Consider the following 13,194-nt stretch of genomic DNA (forward strand, 5'->3'; position numbering starts at 1 on the left):
GGCAAACAATGCAAGCATGATATGGCTGGATAAATGAAATATCTCCTTTAGGAGAGACCACAAATCAGAAGTACTGTAGTCTATTCCTGCATAAATTAGATTCTTCAAAACATGGTTTCATCTACTAAATTGGAATGTCTTGAAGTCTACTGGCTTTCAGCAATATTTTCAAGGATACAGAGTACCCCATGAACAGATACCAGAGGCTCTCCAAAGTGAGTAAATTTTGGATGTTCTGTAAACAATCATGTAGTACTATCTTCCATCTCCTGAAATTTAAGCTTTGAACTTCATTGTAGAACAGAAACCTCTCTAGGACATGTTTGAAAATTTGAGTAAGTAAAACTATATTTGTCAAAATGTATGTATCTAATAATCCAGGGAAGACTTTTGAATATTAGATGCTAATGAAGATTTAGTAAATGCAGGAGAAGGGGAAATGGGTAAGATGATTGTTTGGGAAATCAAACAGGATTGCCAAGAAACAGACATCACTTTTTGCCAGAAAAGCCTGGCATTAAAAACATATACCAGCAAAAATGAAGTCATGTACATCAAATACCCACTTTCCCTTCTCCACAAGCTAACACATTTAGTCAATTATAGATATGACTCCTTCTGAATTTGCTTTGGTAACTAAACATTTTTGAAAACTGCAGGTCAGATTAATACTATGTCTGTCAAGCTTTTCATGTCTTTCCTCTTTAGTTGCCATTAAACCTATAGACAAATGTTTAACTAAGAAGGCCACAATTGATGCTTTCTTTCCATGTTTTTTTTTTTATACTTATATACATACACACAGACACTGCTGGAAACTTAATATATTAATTAATTTTGACAGAAAACTTCTGTTTTTGTCAAAATTCAAAGAACTGAGCTTTGAGGTTTTATAGTGGCTAATTTAAAATACTATTTTGCATGTAGCAATGCAACTGCCTACAAATTTGATTAAGAGTAGCACTGCTATGGGAATACTGGGATGAATATTGACAGAATAATTACTACCTAATGCAATACCTATTCAAGAAATCTATAGTTCAGTGCTAATCAAAGTTTCCAACAAAAACTCATTTCTGAGCAATACAAAAGAATTTGCCTGAAGAATTTTAGAAGTGACCAGTATCTTTTTGATTCATCTTGTGGCTACCATTTCCTTATTTCTATATTGTGCGCATAGAAACAAATATATGTTATACATACAGGAATTGTATGCTCTGAGAGTGCTCACGTAGTTGGAATAATGCACTGTGAAAATTGATAGTAATGGGAAGATCACATGTAGTAGGACTCCAGTTACTTTTGGCTCTTCTTTAGCTCCTTAGGGTCCTATGAATTTCTTCATGTAATATCTGGAAATCTGTTTAACCTTGTGAGGTAGTAAAGCACTCATTTTACAGATTAATAAAGGAGTAAAACTAAACTGTCCAGCTGAGGCTACTTATATAACTAATGCTTTCACTGGCAATGCAACACTATCTTCTCAGTGCTTCATTTAAATGATTCATTAAGCTTCCTTCAATAAATTCTTCCTGACTAGGAAAAAGCTAGCACCATCCTTCTGAGCCACTTCAGCAGGGCTGGTAAAGAGTAACTAGGATCAAAAACCAGATCATAGTTTTAACCCAAAGGATGAAGAGAACTAGGAGTATAGGATGATGAAGGCTGTGCTGCCATTGCTAAGGGAAGTCCACCACAAAGCCAATGGAGCATTTTAAGCTACATTGAAACCTCTTCTGAAGCGAATGGGGAGGACAGGAATATGAAATAAGTCTGTTATAATTCAGCTTCATATTTTAATCAGCTGCTCAGCTCAAGACAGGTTAACATGTCAATGATTTGTGCTGACTTACTGGAAATGAACAAAAATTAATGACATTCTGAAAGTCTCTTGAAATCTTCCCTTTAAATGAATGACATCTCTCCATGGGCAAATCTTACAAAAAGTGTTTGAAAAAAAATGTACAGTATCAATCAAGATTTGTCATGGCAGTTTTACAAATAGTACTTACCCAAGCAAGAGTTCAGGTGAGCGGTACCATCTGGTAGCCACATATTCTGTATAGTTAGCATTGCTTCCTTCAGAGAGATTACGAGCAAAGCCTGTCAAACAAATTGTGTGAAAGATTATATCCTACTGAAAACACAATATGCATATCACTGCTGATTTTGGCAGTAAGAGGTCACACCTACGTATTTCAAAACAAGTAATTTACAATTCCTAGTGCAGAATGATGTCTCCAGTTCCTTCTCCAATGAGATGCAAGCTTTTATTGATACAACAGTGAGAATCAGCATGGCTGTTTTAATGACTACTTTACTTGTGTACTCTTCTCAGAAGTCTTAGGCTTTGCTATTCTTTTGATGTTTTGCCATACATAATCAAACCGGATCAATAAGTTACCTGTCAGCAAACTATTGAACAATGGTGGTTACTACGTTTCATCAAGATGCTCTTTGCAGAAGAGTCATAACATTGGAGATGTAACAGACACATGGGGAGTAAACTCTTCCTGTCATTGATACTAACTACTACAATCTCACTGCATTCAAATATTTCAACTGGTAAGGAAACTACATATTATTCTCCTCTAAGGAAACTTCCTCCCTGACCTGGTAAGGAACAGGATCAGCTCCCCAAAACTAAAAAGGCAAGTGTCTACCAAAAATAAATAAAATCGCTTTGTATCTGCATTTGCTTCAATCTACATGTGTCAGCTTCCTATGTGCTTTAGCATCCCATTCAAAATGAGGCTCTTGGTGAATTGGGATCAGAAACCAAGTCTAAATAAACTTTCTCCCCCACATAATTTTCTTAAAACTAATATATAAAAAAGTGTATTTCTTTGTAACTGTACCAAAACTTAAATTCTGTCCTAAGGCATAACAATTAAGACCACCAACTGTGAGAAGAGTGTATATACTGGAAAAGCCAGGTGTAGAAATAATTTAGTTTTGTTTTCACTCTCCTCCATTCAGAAAACATCAGCTGAGCACTACAGTAATGATGCTATTTGTTGGTACTGTTTTCAGAAAAGTACCAAGTGTCTTACTGTTTTCAAACAAATGATGACTAATAATAAGAGGAGACAGGACAGACAGCAGCAAGACTCTAGATGTGCAAGCTACTTACTAGAGCTCAAACTGAGAAAAATTTTTGGAACTGAAATGCAGAAGCAATATTTTTAAAATGCTTTCTTACTAGGATATGGCATTCACTCTAGTGAAATCACTGCAGAGTTCTTCCATTATTGCATGAACGATGAAGAAAGAATAAAAATTCCACAGCATTGCAGAGATGCAAGGCATAAATTTTCAGAATCAGTAAGTGCTACTTAAGAGCAACAGTCATCCTTCTTTACATCTGAATTCTTATATGGAAGCTACCAAAATAGCTTTTTCCCACAACCACTATATGCTTGTAAGGTTGCAATTTAAAATTTTTTCTTGGGTTTTTTTTTTCAGTATTCTGAAAGTATATTTCATTTGATGGCTTAGTGTGAAGCAGCCCAGTGCTGCTCACCCCTGTGAAACATTAATTTACTCCAAGTTGAAGTAAAGGTTTGGATGCAGATTATTATTAGACTAGTGATCTCATAAAACAGTGAAAAATTTGTTACTAACAGAGGTTACAGCTGTTACTTTTTGCAAGATACTTCTATCTTCAACAGTTAGTAAATTAAAAGGCATATATGATGAGGACAAGATATTTCAAAGCTATCCCAAAATAGAAATTGTTGTATGCTCTTATAAAGTTTAATGAATATTACTGATGCTGCTGGAGAATAGATGGAGATTAATTTATTACATGTAACATTGGATTTGCATAAATTTCTAAACATAGCTATATTTAGAGCTGGTTAGGCAGCCCTGTTGCCGTTTCAAATTACTTGATCCAGCTGATTAATCTTGTTAGTGAAAAATTCATTCATGTGTTCAAAGACGAGAGAGGAGATAACTGAAGAAAAGGAACAGCCAGTTCTAGGGCCCCAGCATAGGAACTGGGAGCTTTTGTGGAGAGTCCAGAGGAGAGCCACAAACATGAACAGAGGGCTGTGGCACCTTCTCCTGAGAAGACAGGCTGAGAGAGCTGGGATGGAGGAAAAGAAGGCTCCAGGAAGACCTCATGGCAGCCTTCCAGTGCCTGATGGGGCCTATAGGAAAGCTGAGGAGGGAATTTTTACAAAGGTGTGTAGTGATAGGACAAGGCACAATGGCTTTTAACAGGAAAAGGGTAGATTTAGGTTAAATATCAGGAAGAAATTCTTTACTATGAGGGTGGTGAGACACTGGCACAGGTTGCACAGGAAGGTTGTGGCTGCCTCCTCCCTGTCAGTGTTCAAGGCCAGGTTGGATGGAGCTCTGAGCAACCTGGTCTAGTCAGAGATGTCTCTGCTTGTGATGGGGGGTGATGGGGTGAAACTTTAGGCTCCATTCTAACCTGAACCATTCCATGGATAGTGGGAAGTCCCAAACTGGAGAGGGATGGTGAGGAAGAAGTGTCACATGATACAAATAACCACAGTTGCTAATGGAATGCACTAGGCTGGCAGCTCACCCAGCCCATGCGTAACAAAAGGAAAAGCAAGTCAAGGATGCATCTGTCTCCCTTCAGACCGGTCTAGAGGACTTGGTTACAGTCAGCATCTAATGCAGTCTGAAAACAGAATCAGCCTCCAACTTCACAGACCAGGTGCAGAGAAGATTTGATGTGGCAAGAGAGAAAGCAAATTTATCAACATAGGCTTCAATGTTACCTATAAACTGTTGGGTGATGTAAGAAACCATTTTATTGATTCCCTACTGCTCTGACTCTGCCACCATGCTGAAAGATGATGGATACAATTAATAACTGAAGATAGCATAATGCCTCTTTAAGGGTATAATTATATTAATTTTTCCATGGTAGAATTAGCTTATTGTTCCTTCCATCAAATAGTGTTGAGGTATTGTGAAGAATTTTTAAAAGTAAAAATATGAGAAGGTAACTAGGTGGAAGATTAGACCAAACTCTTAAGAGTGAGAAGGAATAGATTAGAACATGAATACTCAATGCAATTTGCGTAAATAAGAGTTAAATAAGAGGTAAGTAAGAGATTTCAAGAAAGGACTTTAAACAACTTGGAGCAGGGTTGGAGACATGTCAAGGAAAAAGGTGTGAAAAAATAAAGAAGATTGACAGTTTCTTATAAAGAAGGCAAATTCAAGTTAGACAAAGCATTCTAACATTCATGGCATGTAAGTATGTACACAGGTGCCTAGGAATTCCAGGGAACCTCCATTACTGAGAATTTTAAGAATAAGCTAAGAAAACACCTGTCAAGAATGACACAGAAATGCTTAATCCTTTCTTTGAGTAGGTGGAAGAACTTGAGTATTTCTTGAGGTATTTTCCAGTCCCATGTTTCACGATTTCTATGCTTATGCATCATGCAGAGACTAAGAGAATGTTAAAACAACTAATTTTGAAGCCCTGGTGTTGAAACAGCAAACTCCCTAGTCAGAAGGCCTAACTATTTTCAACAGTCAGATGCATCTGCTGTAATTGGCATTTTGTACTGTTCCCTTTTCCACTTCTATTGGCAGGAATGACACCCACACAACATGTGTCCACGCAAGCACCACATTCAATCTCATTTTTATCCAGCACGATATGTACAGAACACATGGCACCAAGATTATGAAGAACTATCTTGTTAAAAATTTACAAACTTTTCTAATCAAACAGCTTTGTCTACTGGGCTATTCAGAAACACTCATTTATTTCAATATCTGCATTGGGATGGATGCACAGACTTTTTTTTTGCATTTGTTATGGCATGTGGCACTGTATGTAACAAGTACCTGTGCTCCAAAATTAATTTAGGTAGACAGAGAGCGTATGCTAAAAGGCAAATGCTTATATTCTGATCTGCACATGTTCAGGAAACTCTTGTGCCCAGTACTGTTCTGACAGACACTTTACAGTAATAGCTTAAGCTAACAGCAATTATGTCAATTAGCATAAGGATAAAAAAAATTAAAATTGATCCCAAATTATAGGGGCTGCTTGGAATTTTAAATTCCATGGAATCTGAAACATCTATCAAAACTGAAGCAAACCTACATGAACAATAAGAACATAAACTCCTGTAACTTAGTCTGCCATCCTTGAAGTTGTGCCGAGCACTGCAAGTACATTGTGACTGCATGTCTTCTCCAGCAGCAGAGAGAGAACGTGGCTGGAGTGTATCACATGGGAAAGCCAACAGAGCAGAACATCACTGCTGACAGAATTCACATTATCTCTACCAAGTGAGAAAACTGTGATCCAGAACATGATCGTACCACTTGTTTGGCTTTTTATTTTCCTGTAATACTGCTGCACAGAGGATGTTGACATGAGTACACACAGACAGGGCTTTGTTAGTTGATGGCATACACTGACTAACAGGAAATGGCACTTCCAGGGAGAACATTCCTCAAAAAATCACAAGGGAGCGAGGGTGTGTGGGTGAGGGCCAGGACAGGCTCTTTGCCATGGCAGGGAAGAATGTGGGGGGGAACAAGTGCTGTGCAAGACCTCAGCTGTGTCACCTAACTGCCCAAACCTAGTGAGAAGAGGTTGTGGGGTGGTGAAGTGTAGTGATGGAGCCAGGCCTCTGCCACAGCAGTCTTCACACACCTGGAAGAGAGAGCCTGCACCCTGCCAGATCCAAGTGGTGCTTGCTTTGTGGGGGCAAGGCCCTGAAAATAAACATGGGGTAAAGGAAAAATCCTGCCCCACCAGCTCCAGGTATAGGGGAGTTGCCAGGGAATGGGACACAGCAGTGGGGACAGGAGACCTGTGGATACCCAAAAGGCAAAGACACAGAGAGCAGGGCGCAAAGGTACCATGGTGGTTCTGTCAGAGCTCCCCACACTGAATAATAAATTGCCTTTAATTCAGAGAACTCATATGGATCAAATCTTCCTTGGCTTGTCCTAGGATAACTATTGTTTCTGAAAGCTTAAGCAAAACCACCTATAGGATGAAAAGAAATAAGCAGCTCTGCAAATGGCAACTGTTTATTTTTTTTTTCTTGCTGTTGTTCCTCATGAACTCTTTCAGTCTATTTTTTAGCAGTCCTTTTTATTGAAAATTTCAGAGGTTTGAAATGACAGCTTTCAAACCACTCTCAATGAAGAGTGCCTTTGGGTAGCACAATTGAATTAGTTTTTTTTTTACCAAAGTAAACTGTAAGCTTTTTAGAGGGAAGAATATTTTATGCTGTGTTTACATAGCATTTAAGAAAAAAAGAAGATTGTTTGAACTCCATCCCATTGTCTTCTGGGGGTTACTTACATGGGCAAAGTTGTTCTCGTGTGCTGATTCTTCAAAGCATTAAAGCTGACATTAAACAGGTATTGATGTAGGTCGGGAAATACCAGAATTAACATTACATGTATGACTCTTAACTAGCCTCCAGACATTCAGTCATTCAACAAATGTGGGCACATGGTTCCTTGACTAACATAAAAGATGGCCTATAACTACACAAATAACAGTACATGAAAGACAAATTTTTCTCTTTTCTTTTTTTTTTTTCCAAAAAAACCCCATAAAAAGTGCAAGTTTATTGTGTATTTATTAAAGAAGAATTATCTTTTAATACATGGGTCAGATCAACCTACAGTTATGCTAGCCTCCTAATCAGCTTATCACCTGCATTATTCTCAGCTGGGTGTCAGTAACACTGTTAGTTAAAAACTTCTCAGGTAATGGAAGAGATAAATGCAGCATTTATATTGGCATCTTAATAAAGGTATGTCACAGGGTATGCAAATTAAGCCCAGAAATCTTTCAAATTAAAATACTATCCACAGACCTGAATTAATTACTTCTTACCACTGAAAGGGCTTCAAACAGTGCACCCTGTAGAACCTCTTATTAGCATAATGCAAAACACCACAGCAAGAGATTTATTTTTTAAATGGTGCAAAGCAGGTATCTATCTATTAAACTTACCAAAATCACACAGCTTCAGAACGTCATTGTGGCTTATCAAGAGATTCTCTGGCTTGATATCTGAAGAGAGGAAAAAAAAGTGCTGCTAACTTATCTTTTTAATTTTGAACTTTATCAACAAATATTATTTCATTATACTGCAGTTAGAGATGTTCATGCAATCACAAATGAAGCATTACAAGAGCAACTGCTGAAATAGCTTCCAGCAATTCAGTTTGTGAACATGCAGAATTAATTTTCTGCCTTTTGAAGTCTTTAAAGTGTTTCCCAACAAAATAAAAGGTGCTTACAGAAATTCCTGGGCAGCAAACCAATATGCAGAATAGTGCATGCTGCAAAATAAAACTAAAACCTGACATTTCTATTACCCAGTTAACCAACAAAGTGTTAAGCATGGTGTGCTAAACATTTTCAGTTATGATGACCTTCTTGATCACATCTTATAATTTTTTAGAAAAAAATATGTTGCCTAGTTAAACCCACTTATTTATTCCTATACAGATATTGTGTCATCCACATATGGTACATATTCCAAACTATATTTTACAAAATATTTTCAGATTTTTGCTTATATTTAATCAGTCTTACCTATAAATAGCATATTCACTGTAAAGATTAATTAGAAATGCTACCATTGCAAGGCCACAAAGCAAAATACAATTTTATTAGGTCAAGATAAAATTAATAAACTAGATAAAGTCACACATTAGGATTTGTACTTTAAGTGCTTGAAGCTTAGGAGAGGAAGCAAATATAGAGAGCTGACGTCATGGAAGCTGGGAGTAACTGCCATTAGTAGTAAAACACAGGGGACCAACCCTGTAAGTTCTGGGTTATTTTTCTTCTAATATTTCACGACTAGATTCAAAAGTTAAAGTACTGTCATGAAATGTTCTTAAAAAAATGCCTTTTCCTTCAGTAACATCTGTATTGCAGTTTCATTTCTGGGCATATAATTTTCATATCATACCACATAGACAATGGACTGCAAGCTTTACATATAGATTAATTTTTTAATTATTTGAAATCTTGCAGCTGACTTAAGACACAGCCAAATTTCTTATTTTCTGCTGATATGAAGCAATTGGTTAAATTTGTTAAATGCAAAGTACTTCAAGTTGTAACACATTTCCCTTTAGAAAGCACATTCCTGTAAGAGGCTTATTTCAACGTGGAGAACGACACACTTACCTCTATGAACAATATCATTCTTATGGCACCAATGAATTGCTTTAATTAGCTGGTAGATGTAGCTTTTCACTTTTTCTGGTGGAACTCCATTTGGCATCTCTTCTAGCAATTCAAGCATATTCTAAATGTTTAAAAAACACATTATGTAAAAGATTTATACTGTAGTAGCCAGAAGATAACATGTTTTCAGCATTCTGAACCAACATACTTGAACTGGCTAAGAAAAATCAGCTGTTTAGCATTTAAGGAGTTTTTTTAATCACAAGCACACTTTTATCTGTTTTCATTATAGAGGAAGCACTTGTGAAAACAATAATCCTTAAGGGTGAACCACAAACATACCACAAGTCCTTAAAAGACTGTCATCAAACCACTTATCCTAAAGTTTCTAAAAAGGCACTTAGATACAAAAAGTTTACTTAAACAAAAAGCTCCTGGTCACTGTGGCTACATGAGAGCTTTAGTAGAGCACAGCATTTTGTAAATATCCAGCTGTGCTTTAATATACAGCTTTCTTCATGATTAAAGTAGTTCTGCTGCCTTGATGTAGCAGAGCCATGATTAATCACAAACCATGTCTCTGTGTGTTAGTTAAAGCAACAGAAGCCTGTTGGTGCAAATCAAGTAACAGATATAAAAATGCCTCACAGGGATAACAGCAATAACCTAGGGAATATCCTATAGCTGTAAATCAGCTATGCTGATCTTAGATACGTTTGCACTATAGTAACTATGGCCATATTCACTGTTCCATGGACATACCCAAGGAAAAAAAAAACTGTTTCTACTAGTAAATTTCCTCTTTGAAAAGGACACTTAGATCCCTAATACCTTAGCAAATGTCTACAAATTTGCATAATTAGATGCACGATGGAGTTTGTACTCTGAATCCTGAATGAACAATGGACATCAGCAGTCCATGCAAAGAGAGAAAAGTTTTATTTACTGAATACTGAAATAGAAAGAAGCATTTTGGCTATATTGCCTTACACAAGTCACTCAATGACAGATTTGAGCATTTGCAGATTTTTCTTTCAAAGTAAATATACCTTGTCTTTGACAAATATTTTCTTTAACTATATAATAAAATGTTTGAGGTTTCTCTTAATGCACACAAATACAAGATAAAACAAAAAAGACTTTGATAATATTTGAAAACATTTCTAAGTTTTCCAACATGAATAAATACTGGAACTCAGATGCTTGTGTGTAGGTTTCCTTTGCAACATACTTCAAAGCTGAGAAAAGGAATTTTCTGTTACAGAATCATATTGATTTTATTTAGAATCTTGTCCATACAGAAGCCTATGGACCTGGATAAGTCAGTCAAGAAGTTAGTGTTACAAATATCAACAAAACTAGTAGCATCAACACAGCAAGACATTCTTATATATATAAAGACATTAACTAAGGGAACGATGCACAGAGGGCTTAGACTAAATGTGAGGTTAAGTAATCTCGATTTGAGTATTGCAGAGCTAAGATTCCTTAAAGGACACACGGTGCTCATCACCAGTTAAAAATAAATGACCCCACTATACCACATGTTATTTAATTCCTTTTACCCTTCCCTCATCCAGAAATACAGAAATCATCCTGGTCTTCAAAGAAATTGCTGTGGAAAACACACAACATATCTGAAACTAAGAAATGTTTGTGGACTGCACAATGTAACTGAAAATAAAGTTGGCAAATAATACAGAAATGGTGTTAGGAACAGACTATACATAATGCCTACCATCATCACTATGTTATCTTATTCTGATGCAAATCATATTAGATATTGCAGCCTTGTGTTTTTATCAGTGTTTACAACTTCTGAAGTATACTCCTTATCAGATCAATTGTCTTTTCCTTCTGCTGCTCATCTAGCCCACTAATACAGAAAGCTTTAGCCGTGTCAACTATAATAGAAAATTAATGTATGTTCTAAGTTGGTGTGTAATCAAAGATATTCCACGTTTCTGGAGCAATTACAAGAAGTATGTGTGGAACAATGCAAGCTTTGGATGTTACATCTACGTAAGATCCACTACATTAGAAGTATTGCCCAGCTGATGAAAAACAGAACTGACTTCTGCCAACTGTGGACTAATAGAGGTCACCTCATATTATGCAATAAAGTTATATGACACAGTGAACTGTAAACTGAGGTAAAGGAGACACAGTATTTAGGGTGAGCAATCTTTATATGAGAGAATTGACAAAAGAGCACTAGCATTCAGCTTGAGAGAAACACCAAGGGAACAATATCTCATGAAAGCCACAAATATACATTTATTTAAGGTTGTCTTTTTTTTTTTTTTTTTTTTTTTAATGTGTGTATCTGAGTAACATGTAACTATTTCCATGAAGAAATGCTAAATGGTTAGGGTTCTAGGCTGTTTCTCCTTGGAAACAGACCAGTATGCTTGGCAGTAGGTAGGCCAATCTAAGGACATTTGGAGTTGTTTCAAATTAGGTCAGGACTGTAAATAATGACAGTGATCTTTGCCAAATCTCTCTAAGCAACTAGTGATAGTGGCTTCGTTACAGAAACATTAAAAAAAAAAACCTTTTTTAACAGGATGGAGAAAGTTGAAGCAGATTCCAAGGTCAAAAATCTATGATCTTGTTTTGAAAGACGCCAAGATTCATTACACAACGTAACTCAGGACAGTTAATCAGCTTTCAATTAAACTGGACTACAGGGTGCGGATGGAAGTTGTTCTTCAAAATGATAGGTTTTCCAATCTATGTAATTTGAACATGTTTGTGGTTGTATATGAAGACTTTTTTTGTAATACCAACAAATTAAAAACAATAGTAAAGTTATCAGTATTGCTTTCTCACAGTAGAGGTTTAATTCAGATTGTAATAAAGTTTCTGCTGTTCATCCTTATGGATTAAAATGGTTTTAGTTTTAAAAGTAATTTTAAAGACTTTTCCAGTAAGCTGATGATTTAACTGTGGCAAGCAAAATGTAAACGCAACTCACTTTTTCCACATATTCAAAAACTAAGTATAATTTTCCTCGTCTTCTGAAGGCTTCCTTCAGCTCCACTATGTTCTCCTGCTTCAAAGTGCGAAGCATTTTAAGCTCTCGTAAAGTGGTTTCTTTGACTTCCTCATTTTCTAGAGTGAAAAACAGTAAAACTTGTTAAAAAGAAAACAAAGCTTTCAAGTAACATGTATATAAATCTTTTTTTTTGAACTCCTGATTAAGTTAAATGCTTCCAGATATTAGAGAGAAAAATTATTATTTTCCAGCTTGGACTCTCCACCGTCTGGATGCTTCTGCACTGTGAGAGGTAACTGGTGACTATGCTATCATTATGCAACCCTCACAAACTTCCCATCACTACCATCTAGATTTTCAGTGGCACAAATAGTCATAAAAGTGCAAAAGTTTTCTATCTTTTTCATTATGAAGAGCCCTAATATGCATGGATATGTACAGATAGATCCTCCACCCCACTAATATGTCACACTCACGAAGCACTCACAAAGTTAGTACCATCTTCAAAGACACTAGAATGCTGTTTATGTTTGAGCAATATGAAAAAACTATTTTTTTTCTAAAATAATTTTATTGTCCACAATCTAAGAAAAATTTTAAGTGAAAATTCATCATAGATCTGTAAGTCTTGTGAGTTTCCCCAGGGAGTTTTCAATGGAAATTCAACAAAGCAGATGAGTGAAGCAGCAACAGGGGGCAGCAGAGCAGGCACTGATTCAACAAAGACTTGGATCTGATTCCAAGGAGTCAAGAAATTTAACTGCTATTTTGACAATTTAGTTATCTGAAAGTTGTTCAAGAAAGGAGGAGTGTTTGACTAAAGCTTCTTACACTGCTTATCATCAAGAGGCCCTGAACTGACTGTGTTCAAAAGGATACTACCAATGAAATTTCAAGTAAACCAAGTTACGTTAGGTTTTATTTTTCATTTAGTAAAATTAAATCCATTAACTCAGTAAATTTTCGTAGGCACATGTAGAATCAGGGTTCTTAATCTCCTAGAACTGATATCCACAAA

General features: G+C 36.3%; 1 protein-coding gene across 4 annotated transcripts in view; it reads right to left on the reverse strand.

The window, feature by feature from the left end:
• The window catches only part of CDKL5 (cyclin dependent kinase like 5), a 129,800-nt gene that overhangs the window by 37,715 nt on the left and 78,891 nt on the right, over positions 1-13,194 (reverse strand). For all 4 annotated transcript variants that reach the window (XM_030460668.1, XM_030460652.1, XM_030460660.1 and 1 more), the window contains 4 exons: positions 12,156-12,292; positions 9,179-9,299; positions 7,988-8,047; positions 2,013-2,103 (listed from right to left, as the gene is read on the reverse strand). In XM_030460668.1, coding sequence (XP_030316528.1) covers positions 2,013-2,103; positions 7,988-8,047; positions 9,179-9,299; positions 12,156-12,292 — 409 coding nt within the window. The remainder of the gene's footprint in view (positions 1-2,012; positions 2,104-7,987; positions 8,048-9,178; positions 9,300-12,155; positions 12,293-13,194) is intronic.

This window comes from Calypte anna, chromosome 1 (assembly GCF_003957555.1).
Source record: "Calypte anna isolate BGI_N300 chromosome 1, bCalAnn1_v1.p, whole genome shotgun sequence".
Lineage (NCBI taxonomy): Eukaryota > Metazoa > Chordata > Aves > Apodiformes > Trochilidae > Calypte > Calypte anna.